Genomic DNA, 22,773 nt, shown 5'->3' with positions numbered 1-22,773 from the left:
TAAAGAAGCTTTAATAAAGAGACTACGGCAACAGAACTGCTCCACAGACAACAAACGAATAAATATTTTCAGCAAGTAGATTTGAAGAAAAAAAACGAAGATCTCCGAAAGTCAAGTCTTTTTGGCTCTATTCTGTTATTTGTTAATTTTATTTAAAGTCAAGTCCTTTTTGGCTCTATTCTGTTATTTGTTAATTTTATTTAAAGTCAAGTCCTTTTTGGCTCTATTCTGTTTAATGTCAACTTTTTATTTTAGGAATCCGTCCAAAATCAAATACTACGCAATATTTGCGATGTCACCCAAAATACCAATCCCAAGACGATTCAAAAGCTCAACGGATAAAGATCACAGGTATCGCCGACTAAAATCAGCATTGTGTGCTAGGCCCTGTTTATCTAATGCTAAAAGGGTTGTAACGAAACTCTGATTTTGTCTATATAATTGTTATAAAAGAAATTTAAAAAATAATTTTCATCTAATGTTTATCAATTGAAAAATAGATTTATCTGAAACAATGCACTTTTGTTACATAATTGCTATCTTCTTAAAGCAAAAAGGTTACAAAAACGTTTTCTTCTTCTATATTACTTAAAGTCTTAAAGCAAAAATGAAAAAGTGGGAAGAAAGCAATGGGAAGCAGAACAAACATTGAAGATTAACATAATTAGTGTATCAGTAATACAAAAGCTGGAAAATATAATGTTTCACAAATGCTTTTGTGTGCGTCTTTCTAAAAAATGCTTATTTGCGTATAAAAATGGGTTTTCTTAATCAAAAAAGTATCTACGTATTTCGTTAATGTTGCCCTGTATTGGAAATGCATTGAATAATAGGCATCTTTTATTAAAGCGTAATTTGGCAGAATTTCCGAATTTTGCAGCAGCCTACATCAAATACAGATTCTTAGATACGCTGCCTCTAAATAAAATGAGAATCATATTTTTCTGTTTGATTAAAATTCCTACCGACAAGTGTCAATAATTTCAGTGGCGCTCAACTCATAACGATTTACTTATTCCATTTAAAATACAGTCGTTTAGAAGGTTGCTCCCGGTTTTGAGTCGGAAATCCAAGACAGGATGAGCGTATTTGAAATGAAGTAAACAGTGCTCTTTGTTTATCCTACCGGCCGTGATTGCTTCACTTCCTGAAAGAAAAGGGCACAAAGAAATATTACATATTTAATAAAGTTCACTTAGAGAAAATATTTTCGAGTTACACGGCCATGAAAGGAACAATGACCAGCCGCAACGTTTGTCGTTGCATTACCAACTGGGTTTTAATTATTAAAATCTACTTACCAATTATCTCAACAACGTGAAAATTGAATTTTTGTTGAACATGTTCACATATCTCACTAATAGTAAACTTCCTTTCAGTCTCTGTCTGCTGCTTTTTCTCATACGCAGTGCCTTCCCACATTCTGCCATATGTTGGAGTGTCGATTTTTAAGGGTCTTACAAAGTCAAAGATTGTCAGTGGTAAGTTCAGAAACAGTCGCTTTTGGGTGTTGCTGGCATCTTTGTACGACAAGTGACCACCAAGGACCATATGCAGAGACGGTGAGCCGTAGACAAAACGTAGAGTATGTCTCGCATGCTCGTAATTCTCAATTAATTCGTCAGAACAAGTTGTATCAAGAGCTCCATCTATAGTTATCGACAAATTTGAAGGTGGTTGCAGAAACAATAACACGTCTCTCAAAGCCGTTGGCCTTTGGTTCATAACATACAGCACAATAATTAACGAATCTGGTAAAAATACTTTTTGTTGTGAAAGTTTCAGATTGGAATCTTCGCATGTTACTTGAATTTCAGAATGAAGATTATCTTTTAAATCTTCAGGCAAGGAAGGGGTGCTGCGGATTGGTATCTGCGCGGGTGCACTCACAGTTGATGGTTCTATGGACGCAAAGAGGTCTTCATCCTCATTTCTCTGGTTTACATTGTAGTCAGTGGGTTGCACTGTCTGGGAGATGACATCATCTGGTATCTGAAATAAAAAATTCTCGCTTAAGTATTGGTTTGCATCGATTATAAAAATGACAGGGCTTCACAAATTTTCACGCTATATACCATACACTGAGTTAAGCAAATTAAATGGCAAAAAATGAAATTCAACAAAGTTAATAAATGTACAATTTTAAGAAACTGATGTGACGAAGATTGATAAAACGAAATCAACTGACTGTAAAAACATGACTAGCAGTGTCAGTTTCTCATTACTGCTTTTGAAATGTTGACATCAACTTTGGTTTGAACCCATTTGCGTGCAAGGAAATATATTGATATCAAAGCTCAAGAATATTGCAAATATTGCTTTTAAATAGCATTCTTGGTAAGGGATAAAGTACATTACATGGCATTTGCAAAGAGCTGTAATAAAATAATATTTTATGCAGTGGAGTCACCTGAACAGGAATCAACTCGTCGCCATTCGAACTGATCGATGCTTCTTGTGTGATGAGAGAGGCTTCTCTTACATCAGGAAAGCTTGAAGAATCTTCAATCATTTCATATCCTCTACTTTCAATAGTTACCTCTTCATTTAATGTCATTTGAGGAATTTCTTCGTACAAAGAATCGAGAAGATCTCTTTCGCATTTCTCGATTGCTTCACTGGCATTGATATGTTCGGGTTCACATAAATCTGCAGCATTTGTGTCATCTAAATCTAACAACATGATTGGGTTTTGTTTTGATTCATTTGATTGTTTAGGTCCTGCAATCAGCTTGGACTCTCTTGAGCGCTTATCCAGTCGCCTTCTGCCCGAAAATCCTGCTTTATCCGGCCTTACTCGATCACCGGAAGGACCAGGCGATGATGCAAATAACTGCTCGGCTAATTTCACATTATCCGATGGTTGTTGTGTCAATGTCTGGTTGGGTGTAGATTCCGTGCTCTACGATGGCATGACAACGAGTTTAGTTTTACATAGCTTAGTGGTACAAACAACAAAAAGCTGTCTCTCACAGCTAGTTAACACATGGCAGCAAGTAATTGAAGGCCTTTCTTTTATTGTTCGAAATGAATTGTGTCAGAAAATCTTATTGAATAAAAGAATAAAACTGATGATAACTGCGGGGCAAATAGAGTACCGACTTAATGGTTCTGTCCAGCCTAATGGACTATAGAATAAAATACCGACCTAATGGTTGTGTCCAGCCTAATGGACTATAGAATAGAGTACCGACTTAATGGTTTTGTCCAGCCTAATGGACTATAGAATAGAATACCGACCTAATGGTTTTGTCCAGCCATAGAGCAACAAAGATGGGCCTAGACAAAATATTTCACATGTGCATACTCATACATAAATATACTAATACATTATTTGGTATATAGAACAGGACAGTTATAAATTGCTACGTAAAGTTTCACGCTTAATGCGATCATTAGGCAACACAGCTCTGCCTATACAGTATTGAGCACTTCGTGACAGACCGGAAAATAGTAATTTTCATTAGATATACAGATAGATCAATATCGGCAGAGACGTACCGGATTCTCTTGACGTTGATTGGTTATGCTTGCGTAAGAACCACTGTCGGCACCTGAGTTTGTTGAAGACGAATCCGACATCTGGTCAGCAGAATTGTCCCGATCTTTGTTACCAAGGTAGCCTGATAGTCCCCAAACGACTTTAGCTGCCTTTTGTTTATTCAACACAGCTCTATAAGAACCAATGGACAGATATTATATATTCACCATGCCACATCCTTTTTCTTCTATAATTTAACACCGTGAAACCGACCAAATGAGCATTTTATATTTAAAGTATTCGACATTTCTATAACTTTTAAGCTTGGGTAAAACATGAAGGACTTCTAATTTACAGTAATCAAAGACCTTTAAAACAACTGTACCTTGAGAACCATTTAAAAGTCACTAAAACTTGGTGCTTTTGTTATAAGAAATGATCTTCTGAACGTTATATTTACAGAAAATATTGCTATCAAAGAAACGTTTCAACTTTAATGAACATTTAACAGACTTGCAACAAAAAAGGGAATAGCGAATCAGCATAGAAACTTACGGGGTAGAAAGGTCAGTTGGAAGAATCATTCCGCCAACAGAAGAATTAATTCCAGACGGTTGACTCTCTGTGACTATCGGGTGATCGAACGAGTGTCTTGAGGCCCCCTTACGAGGCTTGTACTCTGGGTATGGAGTCAAGTTGAGCCCCTTCTCGTGTTTTTCTGCGGAAGTAAAAAAGCACGTGTTCACGAATCGCTCAGATGCAACACAATGAAAAGCGTAGATTCTTTATAGAGCAAGAACAACAAAAACAGGGCAATAAAAATAAAAGCTGCGTATTATTTGCTCCTACTTTTCCAATTGATCGAGAAAGAGCTGCTAAGAAATACTTTACCAGCTGTGAGGATGTTCGACGTTGGTATCTGGCGAAGGTGCTCTGGCTTGTACGGTGCAGCCCCTTGGGCAAGTGCATCGGCAACAAACTCGTCCAAGAACGACAAAGTAGAGTCAACCTTAGACGAAAAGACAATAATCCTTATAAGAGAAGTTTCAATTGTATTAGCCGAAATCAAATGGCAGTTTATATGGTCTTAGAGTTTGTAATCTCTATGTGTCAAAAAAATTCTCTAGATGTCTAAAGTTCGAAATCAAATTGTCAGATTGTAATCTAAAAGTTGCCCAACACTCACAGAATAAAGCGGTGGACAAGGAAGAAATTCAAGCTTTAGATTATATTTGTAGCCAACCCATTATATTTGTAGTTTTTCTTACTCGCTTAAATTCCTATAGAAATTATCTGCAAAACATTAAAAGAGCCAGGAGCTAATGATTAAAAACTCACAATGAAAGTTTCTAGGTTCCTTTTAGGTAGCCAAATCTATTCGAAACAAAATAATATCGTATTCATATCTGTATAAATCGTTTCGTATTTAGTTCAAAAATCCATTCTCCCTGAGGAGATGCCAAGGAAGAAATCGCTCATTTTGCCAAAGTTGTATGACAAACCTCCAAATCTTCGCAGCTTGCATCTGGCGGCAAAACATCTTCTAGGGATTGGAATATGTCAAATAAACCGAAAAGTTCCGCACAACGCTGAAAGGAAAAAACACATTTCAACAAAACGAATTCCAGTTGCAACGTCATATTCTAACAATAAAGATTTGAGATTATTCTCGTACCGCACCTTGAGAGAAAAGCGGCACAAATTTAATGTTTGGGCACGTTAGCATTTGATCGCTGGCCGTTAAAAGTAATTCATCAACAGCGTCCCTACCCTGAGTAGTATTCGATACCTTAGGTAAATAAAAATTCCCAGTAGTAGAATTTTTTCAAAAGATCAACGGATGAGAAAATGCAGCGCCACATAAAAAGGAAAGCACGAATTGCTTTGCTTCAATGAACAAATTTAAACAACTTACATATCGATTAGATTGAAAACTTTCACCAGAAGCCATTTGTATGTATTGCGGGGAATACAAAGCAAAGCAAAAATCACAATTATAAGGAACAAATAAGTATTGATTCATATGGCTGATATTAGCATAAAAACCTGCTTTGTCTCCGAATTGCTCGATGATGCTAATTGTTTTTCTAACTCTTCTCTGGTTTTATCAGGAAGGAATCCAATTTGCGCGCAGATCTTTGCAATTGAAGTAACAATCCATGAATTGATCGAACCATCTACAAAATAAATCACCAAGTCAACCTCAAAAAACACACACACAGAATCAAAAAGCTCTCTCAACTTTTCTTTACAAAGCGCGGACTTACCTCTCGAGTTTCTTCTTAACAAATTGCAAAGTTTCTCCAAAACATCTTCAGGATCGCAATGTGTTGCAAGGTAAGAGTACTCTCCAATGACCTGTAACCAAACATTTTGAATTATGCTTCTAAAACAATTAAGGCGAAAATATTGTGACGCGCAGATTTAACGATTGAAACTTAAAATTTCATAATCTTGCCACGTAATCTCATAATCTTAAAATCTCATAATCGATTTCTACGTAAGAGGGATTTCATACGTATAACGTTAATATTTATTCTTCTATTAAATATGAAAATCGTGTTGGCTATAGTTTCTTACCTTTGCATTATCTACATAAATGTAAACAATTGGACTAGTGCTAGACGTGTCAAGACGTAAAGAAGCGACAAAATGTGGAAATATTTTAACAACTGTGTTAGAAGAAGAATAGTACCATAGCAAGAAAACATCAGAACTGTTTACAAAGGGAAATTTCCCTACTAAGAGAGAATGGGAAAATGCTTTTGTTCTTTAATACCAATTCCTCTTCCTAAGATATTAAGTTCTCGCAAGTCGGATAAAAGTTCCTGCATATTTTGGCAAAGTTCCTGCATAAGCTAGCGCACAATTGTCGCGTCCTTTGATATAGGAAATCAATGAAAATGATGCGTTCCAATGCTAGAAACCTTTCAACGCAATGGAAATGGATGAATTTGAACCTTTCAAACACTATCGAAACTTTTCATTATCAAGCTCCTTCTTGCAATTACCAACGAGTAAGACCAATCGTTGATACGTAATAGAAATAGTGATACATAATGAAAACAGTTTCCCAGCTTTAAATCCAAAAGCATTTTGTTACGAAAAAGCGAGCATAAAACAGGGACAGGATAAAACCTACGTATTCTTCCCCAAATTATTGTTTATGAATACTGCCTATGTACATTCTAAAAATTTTCAGATTCGAAAAGTGATATCGAAAAAATTGCAGTGAGTTTTTTGCTTTCGTTGCAAAGGGAAGCAAAAACGAAAAACACAAAGACCTCTTTGAAGTACAAAATGATCTAAGGGCCACATACCCAGCAGACGACCTGCGTCAAAATATCTGGTATAGTATCTTTATCAATCAGATCGAGGTACGAATTGACGGCATGCAATCGAAGCTCATTGTCGAGGTCATCGTCATCTGTCCCTGTGAAAACAAAGCCTTTTTCGGAAAGAGATTCACCTAAACTAAGATAAGCATTGTGGGCCTTTCAAAGATGACACCTCGACAAATACAGAACACAAAGTTGAAGTATAGTCATCAAAGAACATCAAAATAACAATGTCATTCTTCGATTACCAGACAACTATAGGTATAAAACGAAAATTGGTTAAAGTAACAATCATAAAAAAACGAAAACTGACAAGGAAAACAAGATACCTTCACCGATTAACATCATGAGATTATGGGCCACCTGTGGTCTGACAAGGCTGCCTCCCAATTCAAATACTGTATTCATTGTTTCGATGAACCATTCGTTGTCAGGGGCAAACCTAATGAAGCGAATGCATTTGAGTTATTGATTACTGCGATAAAAAGGAACTAAAACAGAAAGAAAATGGAAATTTAGAGGAGATATCGCTAGATTTTACAGAAATAAATTTAGAGAAATTCGCTTCAGCAGGCGACAATGCATTCAATGTCTGCAAACTGCAGGATGTACCAAAATTTACTTTTTGCTTTCAATTTCATGCAAAAATGAATATATCAATTTACAATTACCGAGGTGCATTGCGATTTTTTGCTAGCAGCAAAGTAACCTTTCCAGGCTCAACAAATCAAACAATTCATTTTCAAAATAAACGATTGTTTACTCACTTTTCTGCCAAGGCCGTTACTCTATTCACAAGATCCGACCGCACGTATTCATCAACTGAGTGTCGAAGATAATCGATCATTTTGTCACAAATAACAGTCACGTTACTTGAGTTTGTCATACGGTACAATAACAACAAGGTCTAAAATGAGAATTCATCAAATCAACAATTCATGTAACAAACTGTCAATCTAGAACAAAAATAGAGCAAATCTACTTGCGAAATGCTCAAAGTTTACCACCTAGAAGCAGCAATTTCCAACAGAACCGAATTTATTAACATATTTCAAAAACATATAAATGCTAAACGATGCAGGAAATGGCACTAAGGTTCCTAATAGGAAAAACAATTCAAGAAACATGAAAACAAATTGACAAAAAATGGACACACCTTGACAAGGAATAAAAACACGATGACAAGAAATAAAAACACGTTGACAAGGAATGAACAACAAGTTGAAAATGAATGCAGATACCTTTCTTTTAAGAGTTTGATCAGGATCATTTAAGCATTCAATGACGGCCATTTGATGCCTTGCAGCGTAGGAGAGGTCGACGTCGATTAGATCCGCCAATATGTTAATACCTAAAGAAAGCAGCAGCAGTTGAAGAAAGCAGCAGCAGTGGAAGAAAGCAGCAGCAGTGGAAGAAAGCAGCAGCAGTGGTATGAACAAATGTGCAAGGAAAATGAATGTCCTGGAGAGATGCAGTTGGATATTGGAAATTGAAGTGCTCAACGTCAAATGCGAGCTTTTTCCTTACAAAAATCATGAGGTTTTTTAATAAACTAAGTAAATCCATTATAATGATAAATCGAAATTTCCATTCTTAATTTAAAGTTGAGATTTACTTGGCCTGACGTAAGAAAAGTTGCAAAGTTGGTCTTGTTTAGTAAAAAACTGTCGTTGAAAGTAAAAGACTTCGGTTGAGACATGGGTGGGGAATATCAGAGATGGTTAGAAAAAATAAGACAAAATATAAAAAGAGTTTTGGTTGCAATACTTGTTTCTAATCTTAGAGCAAAGTATCATTTTCCGCCTACTCAATCACTCCTAGTTTTTATTCCGAGCTCACTTTATCTAAGTGCAATCGACAGGCACATATTAGGGGGTAATTGTAACAACTCTTACCAAGATATTTGAGGTTGTTATTTCTGGAAACAAGTAGCAGGCCTACTCTTCTAGAAGCAAGCTCAGTTAAGGCTTTGTTTGGAATGATGGTCACCGAAGTACGCAAACATTCAAACAAAACAGCTAAAGATGGAAAAAGAAGAACAGGGTTAATTAAACTGAACTGAATCAGTGTTGATCAATAAATTGGATAAAATCACAAAACATCAAGAAAAAATAGACGGGAAGATGTTACTTAAACTAGCATTAAAATTCAGTGTTACTTAAACTAGCATTAAAATCGTCAAATGTCAAAATGAAATCAAAATCCGCTACACGAGTCTAGACCTAGAAAATTATATTTCAATGTGAAGCTTAAAGAATTGACACTGAAAAGAGGTTCGGCTTTGTATAAGGGCTACAACGAAAAGTTCAACTGCTCATGGCAAAGATAGAAAAAAGGTAGACTAGAAAACATACCACATCCTATATTGTTATCCGTATGCGTTGTTTCTAAACATTGCTTTAATATTTCAAACATGTCAGCACTTGTCCTTTTAAAAAAACATTTACTATATATAAAGGCAAAGAAGCGTCTGGGCGGAGAAAACGCAAAAGAAATTGATATTCTTGCACATTAATTTACTTTTAATTTCGTTAATGTTTGGTGTTAATGTTAAGAAATGAAAGTGGTAAGGTCAAAGTCAAAACCTAGGATCTTGTGGCTAAATTAAGAGCTTTAAACTTACTTTTGGTCGTTCCGGCCAAGAGCTGCAAGAATCTTCAATAATTTGATCTGAATCCATGGACCAGGCACATTATAATACGTAAATTCATTTGGCAGTCGATATTCGATTACTTGCTTCAGAATATTAACGAATGTTGGCGTGAATCTTTTGTAACTTGCCGGAGAGACCTGTATGAAGAGGTGCTATGACTTACTTTGCAAGAAAATAAATAATCGAAAGTTTTCGATCACAAACGAGGAAGAGTTGTTATTCCTCAATTTTGAGCGACTGTTTGTATGAAGCTGCAAGAGTTTGAAAAAAACCCTTAGTTAATGAAAATTATCAAGAACTTCGAAAATACAAAGGTGTACAGGTTATAAACAAGTCTCAGATTATAACATATAACTTATATAAGAACAATGAAAACTACTCAAAGTGCCTATGAAATTAAATTTGACAAGTTTAGGTAATGGCACACTTTTTAAAGGCAAAATTGGCAGATTTCAATGATATATGTTCAGGTGATATTTTTTCTTGCGCAACCATCTAAAAATTAAGGTTGAATATCCTATTTTCACGTTTTCAACTGTGAAAAAGCGCGCGTTATCCGCGACGTCACAATGTTTGCAAACACGGAAGCAGTTGGCGTTTAGTACACTAAGCAGAATGGAAGTCGCTATTCAAACTACAGGGGGGCAATTTAAAGTCAGGGTCCATATCCAATCTTTTAAAGCGCATCAAACTGTCCTTTTTTGCAAAGTTTCATACTGTTGTACCAATGTATGACTGAAGTATGATAATACCGTCTATTAAGGTTCTGGACAGTGTACCCCAGTCTAAAAATAGAACAAGGGGGCAAGTTTGCAGACAGGGTCTATACCCTATCATTTTCTGCGTATCAGATTGCCACCTATTGCAAAGTTTCCTGCTAATGTACCTACTTGCAGCAAAGAAAGCAAAATATTACTGTTAGTGGAGTCATGTGGTTAAGTACCCTAGTCTAAAAATAGCACAACGGACAAATTTCAGAAGGGGTCTATATCCTATCTTTTTCAGCATATCAAACTGCCCTACTTTGCAAAGTTTCGTGCTGAAGTATTAAAGTACGACTGAGATGGGATAATCCCGTTTTTAAAGGTCTAGAGCAAAGTACCCCAGTCGAAAAATAGAAAAAGGGGGCAATTTTAAGTTAGGTTCTATATCCTATCTTTTGTACCGTATCAAACTGCCCCCTGTTGTAAAGTTTCGTGCTTTCAGAAGAGATTTCAGAAGTAATAACGCCGTTAAGGGATTGGGGCAAAGAACCCCGGCCTAAAACTAGCCAAAGGGGGCAATTTTCATTTGGGTTCTATATCCTATCTTTTGTACCGTATCAAACTGCCCCCTGTTGTAAAGTTTTGTGCCATTGTACCTACTTTCAGAAGAGATTTCAGAAGTAATAACGCCGTTAAGGGATTGGGGCAAAGAACCCCGGCCTAAAACTAGCCAAAGGGGGCAATTTTCATTTGGGTCCCATATCCTACCCTTTTCAGCGTATCAAATTACCCCTTTTTGCAAAATTCAATGCTGGTATCACAAATTGCAAATTGTTTGACTAGCAGCCCTGACTAAAAGGTATGGTGTGTTTATTATGAAGACGGAACTAGATGCAAACCTTGTGACGTCACTGATTCTTATGCTTTGTCACTCGCACTCATTGTTTTTAAAACCCCCAAAACAAACATTCCTGTGCAAATTTTCGAGTTAATTTTCGTTTTATATTGCAAAAACATGTAGAAGCTTCAATTTCTTTTAAAAAACTATGTGTAAAATTTCATTTCATAGGCACTTTAAAAAGGCAAGCAAAGTTGCTCAAGACGATACTAAAGAGAATCAATGGACGCAAGTCAAGCGTATCTGAACATAGATTGGAGTACAACTGAATATTATACGACGACGAATATATAAGATTGAAGCTCAAGAAAAATGATCCAAAAATTAAAAAAGTTTCTAAACAAAACGACGTAAGGCTAACTACATCATTAAAGATTTTCTTACAATTATTGATGCAGAACAATGTCCGGTGAAACGAGGTACAGCTAGGAACCAGAAAAAGGGGAAATTTTAGGCCAGAAGCCAGGATTTGCTCACATTTACTTTTTCCCATAATTTGTCAGGTTTTTACTATTTTTTCAAAATCTCATGGAATTCCAGTTTCATATACAATGGTTGAAGTTTTCGAGTTTTGGAAAAGATGCAGTCCGAAAGATACAGTCTGCTTTCAGCTGAATCATTTCCCACTTATACACTCCACATAGGCTACCCTTCCCTGGACCCGATGAAATTCTTGGGTATTTTCCACTGAGTTGGCTCGCCGGACTTTTATCTATTGAACCCCTTCACTGCGAACACTGGTTTCAATCATGAAGGCATTCAGAGGAAACCCCTACAACGTTATATAGAATATGAAAATGAAGAATTATACTCACGTTAATGAGTTCTAAATAGACGTTTAATGTCGCACCCATAACAGAAGGACTGCGATCGCACAGGGTTAATTCAAAGACAGATACAGAACTGTCTAAAGATTGAGGATCTAGTCGATAAAACCAAAGCAAGGTCATGACTGCCTTCTTCCTTACAATGTCTCTGTAAATCAAGTTTAAGCGGTTTATGATAAATGGAATGCATACGAATGAACTACATAAATAGTTTAAGCATATACCATTTTTATGAAATTGTGATTTGAAATGAGGAGTTGGAGCTATGAACTGAGAAGCTACATAGTTGTCGAATTTAATGTTTCTTCAAGTAAAGCGCTAAAACAAGCACTGTAAGCATATGCGTGCGAAAATTACTTGACTCTGGAACATTTAAATACAATTATTTAAATACAACTAATGAACGAATACAGTTGAATGAAAACGCAATGGGAAGAACTTTTGTGCTTCAAACCAAACCTTTTGTGCTGCAATAACTTGAAAACTAAAGGCAGAAGAGCTGGAATCATATCACTGTTAACCAATCTGGAAGCTGCGATCAAAGCGATGCAGTTTTCCATGATGTTTGAGCTTTTTAAATCCTATGAAAAAATATGAATAGCATCAAGCATTTCATTCACTTAGGAAGGGATTCATTGTCTCGTAACAACGACAAAACAAGCAAGATGAATCTTGATTAGTAAAAATTAACAAATGTGACTCAAAAAACATTCGCCAAAGAAACACACGTGCGATGCTCGTAAATTAAACAAAGCTAATGTTGGTGTGGTTTTGCAAAACATTTTTCTGAGATTTCCTCCTTATGTGGCAAATTACTATCAAACTTCATAATGCAGTGTTGGAAATCATTTTTTTTAAAAATGCAAATTACTTTTTGTATTGTGTTCATAACAAGCAGCGTCAGCTCATGGTTTTCATGAAGAAGCAAACAGCAGGCTAAGTACCCTGTGAAGGAGATGTAGGAAAGGTGAGCAACAGTGAGCATTTTCTTAGTAAATCAGAGAAACATTATACGCTTGTTACCTTAATTCCCTTTAATGGTATGAAGAAAAACAGCACACAGGAACACCAGGCTCTTTTAACACAGAGAAAAAGTTGCTACACATGTGAGAGTAGTGATGGAAATTATGAAAATCTTGCTTTATCATCATGAAAAATTAAATTTCTCTCCAAATTATATAAAATTAGCTTCTTGCCAAAGTTCGAAGTTAATGTTAATTGAGTGTTACATAAAGCGAAGTCTGTATCGACCTAACAAAATAACACCTATCTTAATAGTAACTATTTTTCAATCTGCTAATACTTTTAAGGAACTGACAAAAAATGGTGTTATGAGAAATGAAAGTAACAAGACTGCATACCCAGCCTCTTGTCCATGAGGTTTCCTTTTTGCGTATAGTTAACAGCATGAATAAAGCCAAATGATGCATCATGGCCCAGCATTTCACAGTAGATCATTCTTATTAAGTTTTCTTTCATTTGTTTCTACAATAGAATGGATAGTTTTAAATCTTAAAGCAGGGGTTAAAACCTTTTAGGAGAATGGATCAGATCCTTGCAACCTTTTCTTCAAGCAGACCAAGGAAAATAGAAAAATATCCACCATGAAAATAGGCACATATACAAACGATGCAGAAAGAATTTAAAAATACTAAATGTGATGTCTTTTGTGACACTGTTTTTAGCAAACACATATCTATACCAGCCCTAATTGAAGGGTGCAAAATCTTAAACTGATCTTTCAAACAAGGCTCAGAATACTGAACCCTGTTTATTTTTCTTTGAGGTGTTTAATTTACGATCAAATAAAGGTTCCAATGGGAAGTGCTTCCAAAAACTCAAATCACTTCTTGCAAATTATTTGCTTTTGTTTGAATCACTTCTTTTTACCGTAGAGTTTGTGAAATCAGATCAAATAGACTCATTGATGGTCATTTTTAAAATTCAACATTGTTTTGCATATTGATAAGATCCAATGCAAGATATTTGAGTAACTAATTGGATTTATTCTGAATGGATAAGCAAATAGCTTTAAATTCTTTTTAATGCCACCCAAAATCTTCACATTCAATTCAAATATGTTTGAAAATGTCAGGGTGCAGTTTGATGAGGAATTGGGTGAATAAATGTTGAAGATTCTTATTCGATAAACATGATATAATGATGTTTCCTATTAAATTCAGTAATGAAAATTGATAGCAACTTTTAAATAAAATTAGTAACATGGTACGTGACACAAATCTCATATCATCAAATAAACAGAAAATCCTCTAAAATGAAATATGATGAGAATCCTCTGTATAATGCAATCAAATGTCATAAATTTATCAATCAGTGAGCAACGGACATAAACAACACACAAAAAGAGTTTGTTTGGTTGAACATAAATAATTTTAGAATTTGCAGATTGCCTACCTGTTGAATATTTGGTCTTTCCAGATGTTCCTTCAGGTAATTAATTTCTCTTAACATAATTCTGTCTTCTTCCTGCATAAAAATTATGATTTATTTCTTTGGCTTGAACATTTACATCAACGATTTCATACACAAATATCAAGGTTGCCTGAAACTTCTTTGTCAAAAATTGAAAAAGAATGCATTAATTCTTGTTTTCCATTTTTCATCATTTGTTTCAATTTCATTAAATTTATCCCTTTTTTAAAATTTATCCTTAAAAGATGATTAAAAACTAAGCGACATATATATGAAAGTTGCCAAAAACTGTTGAAGAAAGAATTACAAAAAAGCCCTGAGATATACGAATATGAAAGAGATACCAATATATTAATATATAGAAATGAACATGGAATTAAGTGCATTTCAACATGGGCCATAAATGCATAGAGTTTGGTTTCATAGAGTTCTCTCTAAATTCAACAACAGGTGCAGAATAGTACTCTCTAACTTCAAGTGAAAGACAAAATATCTAAACTGGTGGATATGTTTCATAATATACTGCTGGCAAATCAAAGGGATTCAAAGGACCAAAAGAACTAGACCTCACAATCATGATGATTTTTTAATACCTGTGTTTTCTGCTAGGTGCCAGGTTTCTTAACTATAATTTTCAGCCATTGATTTTCCTATCACAGCCTCATTAACAGCTTTAGCCCATAATTTTCTTCTTTGCAATTTAAAGATTGAAACAGCTTCAGAGGGCAAGTCAATAAGAAAATTATTGCAATGCCATCCACGTTTAAATAGAGAAATTTACTTATGAGTTAATATTATAAAAATATTTATGTGTTAGTTAAAGTACATGTTAGTTTAAGAGTTAAGGTTAGTTAAAATATATATTGTAGCTATCCATAGAGGAATTCCTAAATAATGTGAAAAAACTCAAGGGAAATGAAAAATGTTAAAGATGAATTATAAATGATAAATTAAAATGATAAGTAAAGCATTACATATTTAGACTTGGCATCTCCAATATCTTTAATGAAGGTTTGGAATGCTCTTGAGAATCCTGCTGTTGGTCCATAGTATGGCGAAAACCCAGGCAATGTTATCTTCTCCATTTTGAGACTTTTTGGTGATCAGTAGGCTTTTCTATCTGATACAAAAACAATAGACTGAACATCAATACAGTCCATTTGACAAAACAGTTGTCAGCATGCAAACTCGTTTGCATTGGCTTGACTGCAGCTGTTTTGCTTGTACAAAATAAAAGGGGAAGTTAAAATACATTCTGCTAGATAGAGATGTCTAGCTGACAGGTCAACTTGCTAATGAATTTATATACTTAGCCTATTAAGTTCACATTAACAATTCACTGTCACATTTAACAAAACCAGCTATAAATGACTTTGGTTAGATTTTAGCAAGTTTTAGAAACTAAGGTTTTAAATCCTTAATACAATCTACTGAAAGTTAGCATTCTTTACTCATTTAAAAGTTTATACTACTTTTTGTTAAATTTCCAAATAGATGTGTTGCCAATGTTTTGAAGTTTCATTTGAATGTGTTTTAATTGTGCACAAATGCCCACTGGCTTCACAAATGTTGTTGAAATTCTGATGACATATGTCTACTGGCTTCACAAATGCAGACCTGTCAACTCTCCCCGTTTTGCCGGAAGACTCCAGGTTTTGCCGGAAGACTCCAGGTTTTGCTTGCTTTTCCCTGGTCTCCCGGTTTTTTATGATTTTCTCCCTGTTTTTTCTTGTCTTTCAGCAAAGGTTTTCTTATAACAAAAATGATGGAAATGATTTTCTTCGTGACAAAGTTTTTGTTAGCGTTTACAAAATAATGAAAACATTAAAAACCAAAAGGAAGATGCTACCCATGATAATTGTTGTCATTAACTGCTTGTTCAACATGACTTTTTGACAGTTATTTTGTTTATAAATTCAACAAATTCCTGTTTTTGGCCAAATCTCCCTGTTTTTCTCAACAAAAAATCTGAAATCTCCAGGTTTTGAAAATTTCAAGTCGACAGTCTGCAAAAATGGTTTAAATGATGATGACTCTGATGACATTGGTTGAACTGGCTGAATACCTATGTCAGGTAAGTACAACATGGCAGTTTATTTAGAGAATACATATGTCAGGTTAGTGCTGCATAGCAATTCATCTACTAGAAAGATTGCTTGTACTGACTGAGCTTAACTCGACGCTAAATAAAACAATAAGATTTTCTGATAAAATTTTACCTAAATACAAAATTACAGTCAAAGACAAGATGCTATAAAACTGATTGAACAATGACACTTTGACCCAAGTAATAAAGAAGCATATAAAGTTACAGACAACAGCCAAACAACATATGATACTGAAAAATGATTACTAAAATTACTGCACAATTCCAAGTCAAGCGACATTAGCAATCAGGAAGGCATAGCAGGTTTCTAGAGAGAAATTGCAAAGAACCTGAAAGTAAACACTTTTGGAACACATAGGCAAAAGTACACTCTTCTTTTATAAAAACCAGTTAATTGAAGTTTAGGCTGGCTGTTCGAGACTGGATTTTTCTTAATTCGTTTTTGAATTATAAGGGTGTAAGCTTTGCAATTGCTAGTTATTGGGGGATGTTTAGGCCTCGTTTGCCATAAAGTTAGACATCCTTCATTTGGCGACTAGTTTGAAAATTCACCTAAAAGCATCCCTAGATTGCAAAAGACTCCTCGTTTTTGAGATAAAACATTGTTCAAAGTCATATTTCACAGTAGCTCAGTCTCAGCATGTCCTTAATTTGAGACTGGTGTTCTTATCACCTTGATCTTATAAAAAAGAGTGTACATGAAAAAAGAGGACGTCCACATAAAAAGTTGCAGATATAGACATAAACCTATTTTTCCAACCTCGGTATAAATGCATTGACTCTCTACAGTAACCAAAGTATTAGCATGCTACGAATTCCGCGTTCAGCAACAAAAGTTTGCAAATTTCAATTTGAAAAAAAATAAAATTCGCGCACTCACATAACAATTTTATGTTTTGTCAGTGGGCATTGACAAAAACAAAAATTGCGATTGTCATAACTTGCTCAGGTAATGAAAGATAAAATAATCAATGATGAAAAAAACAAGATTTGTGCTTACACATCTGTGATTTTTTCCTAAGATCAGGTGACACTGACAACTCTAGTTTCGAAGACATGTTTTATCGGCCTTTCACTTTCCTTGTCGACCTCGCTTTCAATCTTCATTTTCGCGTCAATGATATAGAAGCGCCGAAGGCGCTAGATGTCTTACTCACGGGTACGCTGTGAGACAAATTTGTTTACTTCCGCCATTTTTTATACAAAGTAGTGATACATTTTTGATACATTTTTGATACAATGTAGTGGCAAAAAGGAACTTGCTCCATACTGAACCCTTATAAATTTGGTTAAAGTAAGGATTGATTTCGTTCACTTCTCTTTCGAATGTCGATGTGAAATTTGGTGAGTGGCCTTATATTGCACTTAAATTTATGAACTGATGTCAATATTGGAAAAATAAGCCGTCATTCGCAAATTTCAAGCATTTACAGTCGCTGCGGTATTTTAGGTCTCGTTGAAATTCCAGAAAATAATGATTGACCTGTTTTAAAACGGATCCAGCAACAATGTTCAGCCACTCAATGCATAACTTTCTTAACACATTTGTACAAAGATGTGATTTAGTTACTTTTCTTTCTTTGGTTAAAGAAACTGCTATGAAATATCTTGGCCCAACTCTAGAAAAAGCTGAAAATAGGTCACAATTTAATGCTTGGATATTAATAACAGAGTTTAGATATAGTAACCAACTTTTGATTCTATATAATCATATATATTTTTAGACTATTTCAAAACCACAATCGTTGCTTGTAATTATTATTCAGCACAAGGCGTCCCTACCTACCATATCTTTAGGCCTATAAAATACCTTCGGGGTATATTTTCACGACAAAGATTACTAATTTGGCCTTACCAAGAGAAAATAAATTTGATTCATTTCAAATTTATTTTCTGCAAATTCAATTTGACAAACTAAATATAAAACATTAGCACTTTCCTACTCATGCCATATTAGGTTCTAAACGACAGACAGAAAAATTCAAAAATTATATACTTAAAATCGTCTATGTTATTAGATAATAGACTCAAAAAGTTCTTTCTAATTCATATGAAGATAAAAAGTGCAAGCAGATACTTCTTCAACTCATAAAAACACGACAGGCCACTGCTATATTCCCCCCGTAACTGCGTAAACTAAAAGAGCCATATTTTTAAAAATTCTGTTTAAAAACCCCAAAAAGTTGTTATGTGTTGTTGATTTATAACTCCTCCGACTACCAGCATCAGAAAAGACACTGAAATAGTTGTGAGCCACGAGAAAATCATTCATTAAAACAAGCAAATTTTCCATACTGAACCCTATTGCAGCTCGCTTTTTGCCACAATATAAAATGGCGGAAGTAAACAAATTTGCCTCACTGGTGATACCAGCATGATATTTCGCACACCTACCCAGTTTGATGCGCTGAAAAAGATGAAGAGCGACCCTAACTCAAATTTGCCTCCGAATGCTATTTTAAGAATGGGGTACTCTGAACCAGTTCACTTAAAGAGAATTCATAATAACTCCTTTGGAAATAAAGATAAAGAGCTTAATTTTGGCAAGCGTAAGAAATTTGATGTGTTAAAAACGATAAGGTTCGGAACCTAACTCTAATTTACCCCTGAATGCTATTTTTAGACTGGGGTATTCGGAATTAGCCCATTTGGATCATTCATCAAAACTCCACTGCAAAAACAGATAAAATACTGAATTTTGGCAAAGATAAACAACTTGATGCGTCAATTTTGAGACTCGGACCCAGTCTATTTGGAGCATTCATCATAACTCTATTGCAAAAACAGGTAAAGTACTGAATTTTGGTAAAAGATAAGCAATATGATGCGCTGAAAAAGATAAAGGTCAGATCCCAACTCAAATTTGCCCCTGAATGGGTCTGACAACCCCTTTAATGCTGCATTTTGGTGGTTTCGGTCACAATTAAGTTTTGAATAGCTCAGTAGCATCCTCAAATCTTTCTCCCAACAAATAATCTCGATCGTACCGTCATGACCGTCATTAATATGATAATTATGCAAATTATTCAATTCAATCCTCGTACGCGATTTGGCACTCGGTTACACAGACCCTCTTCTTTTAAGTAAGGGGTCTGGAGCACAGGCTAGCTGGTGTTACGATTTGCATGATTGAGCTTATTTTGTAACTCTAGAGCCTCCACTATTGCCGAAACAACCCGATAGACGAGACGGAAATGGCGAGGAATACCACTTTGGGGCGGGAAAATGTCGATTACCAGTTTGGAGCTCTTCATCAACTGGGGATATTGAATTGTGATGGTAAACAGGGATTTGCCAATGTTTTCAGGGGAGATGGGGGTTAAAACAAGAGGAGAGGTTCCTGCTTATTCTCTGCGAACGAGAAACGTTGCTGGAATGACGTTTTTAACCAAATAATTCTGGTTTAAGCAGTGGAATATGACGGATAGTTTATCTCTTTTGGTAGAAATACATTTATTGAAATGTATTTCTACATTTCTATATTTCCAGTTTGGTAGAAATGACAAATACAAAGTAGTAAAATGAGCATTAATTTGTCATGTGGCATCTAATTACCCCATGTCCTTACATGTATATCTTATTAAAAATGGGCAAAGCCAAATCATCGTTTGATAACGGAAATTCATTTTAGCATGCAATTGACTATCATAACATTAAGAAAGGACTGTCGTGGTACTCAATTGTAATGTGCTAAATTTTCTGTAGCAGCTAAACTTTCAAAGCATGAACTTAAAATACAAATCAACATTTTAGAATTCTGAATGATAAGCTAGAAACACAAAATAGCAGCATATAAGGTTATTTATTTTATGACAAAACCCAAAAAGAGTGAGACAAGCCCTATTTGTCGGCAAAAGGCGATACTACCTCCGAAAACTTTTTGCCTGCCCAACTTTTTAGTGTTGGCTTCGTGCCTGCGCTTGATGTATTTAACGGTTTCGTGATAGCAGCAAAGCTTATAAAGTCAACCATTTTACTTCACAGAAATAAAGTAATTAGATAAAATCACCTAGTTACATCTTCTTTGCAAAAAATAATATGTAAACAAAAAAGTATAACAAATCTTTTTTTAAAACCTTGATTTTATTCATCAAATCTCTTTCTATTTACCTTAAGATCTAAATATTCTACACTGCAATTCTCTAAAGGTATGAAACTTTTATTTCTATTGGCAACCAATGTCAGAAATTTTGCAGGGAAATGGTATTGACATGTTCAACTTTTTCATTACTTCTCAGTCTATTTGAGATTTTCTCTCAACCAAGAATTTCTTCGTGACTTTGGAATTCTGATCTTCGCATTTTTTTTCAAAATTATTTCAGTTGGCAATGGTAGATTATTTTGTTGAATAGTGACTGAATCTTCCTGTATTAGCAAAACTTCAAAATGTTCGCCTTCTATCGTTAAACATAAACAAGAGAAGACAACGATACACTCTGACAATATAGAGATTCCCTACTATCTTCAACTTCTTTTGCTTTTCAACGGCTGCATGTTTTGGTTTCAATTTATTACAAGCCTTAATCACAAAGCATCATTTCAAAAACAGTATAACAATTGAAAATGGTTTAAGAGACTTTCATAATTTTGGATACAGTTAAAGTCTTGCCTGTCAACAGCCTGAAATTAAACATTAAACAGACTTAAACAGCCAAATTCATAGAGAAATGCTTTTGCTAAAATTCACTGGCAACACCCTGCTATCTTGTAAGCATTTACAAAATGAAAATATGAGCTTCGATTGCTTTTGGCCGCATTGTTAACAAACATACAACATAAAAATGTAATTAAATTTGATCAAACTATAAGCCCTTTAGCAATTTTTTATCGAGAAGCTATAATGCTACGAACCAGTTTAAAAAATAGCTGAAATGAATGTGGAACAAAAAAATACTCTGGGAGATTTTGCTTTCTGAGTAATAACTATGCAAATATTAGACAACGGGTAAAATCTTACTACTGTATAAAGCTCAAACAAAGACGGAATCCTTGATTCTAAAAGTTTTTGGACGTAACTGAAGCCATATTTCTTTAGTGAAACGAATGATAACTCAGAAATAAAAATTTCTGTCAATGATTGTCTTATTGAAGATCTGCAATCTGTTGTTGAAATAATGAATAACAATTTTATAAGATAGGTCAAAGTACGAATTCGATTCGTAAAGAACTGACTGAGCATCTGACGACTATAGACATAATAAGATATTTCCAAGACTATTTCAGCATTGCTAAAATTTATCTTGACGATAAGAAAGCAAAAGGATTTGATATGATAAAAGCAAAAGTCTTAAAAGCCCTTTATACGACATCATAAACAAATTCATTCTTTAAGGAAACTTACTAACTCTTAAAAAAGGCAATATTATCACATAAATATCAGATAAAAGCTCCCTTTAACAACAGGCCCCAAAGTCTACTGACAGCATTTTTGGAAGTATTTGATAAAGCAATAGAGCTTCAACTTTTAAAATTGCCCTCTCTTAAAAAGAAAACTCTCCATTTTTTCATGTTCCTATATAAAAAACATTTCTTCCCAGCATGCTCTTTTTAGACTCAGCGAGGGCTAAAAAAGGGTTAGATAGAACGTAACGAATACATTAATGCTATTCTTATGGGTTTATCGAAAGCTTTTGACTGTCTTACTAAAAATCTGTTCTTTATGGACTAGAAAAAAGTTGTTTTGCTTATGTAAGAACTCACCACAGAAAACAAAAGTCAAAGTTAAAGGACATTACAGCACTAGGGGTAGGCTTGGATTAGAGTACAGCGAGGATCGATACTTGGCCCTCTGCTCTTTAACAATTTACAATATGATAACTTTTACAGCCTTGATAATGAATTATTGTGCACCTTTGCTGATGACAACACACTTCCTGTCACAGCAACAAATGCTGATGAACTAATATAGGGAGACACCTATAAATGCATGGAATGGTTAAAATTGAACAAAATGACTGCAAATCCCCCTAAATTTCAAGCTATAACCATCGAAAATAAGGGTTAACATGTAGATGTACATAGCCAAATACCATAAATAACTTTACTTGGAGTTGAGATTGACGAAGATCTCAATTTTGAAACTCATATCGATAAACTCTGTAAAAAAGCAGTCCAGCAGATATATTCGCTAAATTGAATAGCAAACCGTATAGGAGACAAAGATAATAAGATAATTATCGATAGCATGTAATTTTAACTAATGCCCACTGATATGGATATTATGTAGCAAAGGAGGTCAGGTTGATCTAGAGAAAACAAAAGAGAGGGCATTAGGACCAGCGCATTCATCCTCTTATAAGGATCTAATTGCCAAATCGAAGGAAACTACCATC

At 34.8% G+C, this 22,773-nt stretch overlaps 1 protein-coding gene across 3 annotated transcripts; it reads right to left on the bottom strand.

Annotated features, from left to right (window-relative positions):
• Positions 1-182: 182 nt before the first annotated feature.
• On the bottom strand, positions 183-17,547 carry LOC135692305 (uncharacterized). 3 transcript variants are annotated; one of them, XM_065210413.2, is made up of 23 exons: positions 17,442-17,547; positions 15,309-15,454; positions 14,317-14,388; positions 13,263-13,386; positions 12,773-12,846; positions 12,361-12,482; positions 11,890-12,049; positions 9,443-9,609; positions 9,174-9,247; positions 8,715-8,837; positions 8,061-8,170; positions 7,587-7,726; positions 7,149-7,261; positions 6,802-6,914; positions 5,749-5,839; positions 5,528-5,658; positions 4,984-5,070; positions 4,373-4,490; positions 4,037-4,199; positions 3,502-3,673; positions 2,411-2,902; positions 1,302-1,992; positions 183-1,147 (listed from the first exon to the last, which is right to left on the bottom strand). In XM_065210413.2, the coding sequence occupies exons 2-23, from the start codon at positions 15,417-15,419 to the stop codon at positions 999-1,001; spliced, it is 3,597 nt and encodes a 1,198-aa protein (XP_065066485.1). In that variant the 5' UTR covers positions 15,420-15,454; positions 17,442-17,547; the 3' UTR covers positions 183-998. The 3 variants fall into 3 exon arrangements, with proteins under 3 accessions (XP_065066485.1, XP_065066487.1, XP_065066486.1); XM_065210415.2 differs by having other exon boundaries at positions 15,309-15,450; positions 17,442-17,541; XM_065210414.2 differs by having other exon boundaries at positions 15,309-15,554; positions 17,442-17,528.
• Positions 17,548-22,773: the final 5,226 nt, after the last annotated feature.

The sequence above is a fragment of the Rhopilema esculentum genome, chromosome 13, assembly GCF_057945365.1.
Source record: "Rhopilema esculentum isolate cy_ngs chromosome 13, ASM5794536v1, whole genome shotgun sequence".
Lineage (NCBI taxonomy): Eukaryota > Metazoa > Cnidaria > Scyphozoa > Rhizostomeae > Rhizostomatidae > Rhopilema > Rhopilema esculentum.
This window is presented reverse-complemented; position numbering and strand designations above follow the sequence as displayed.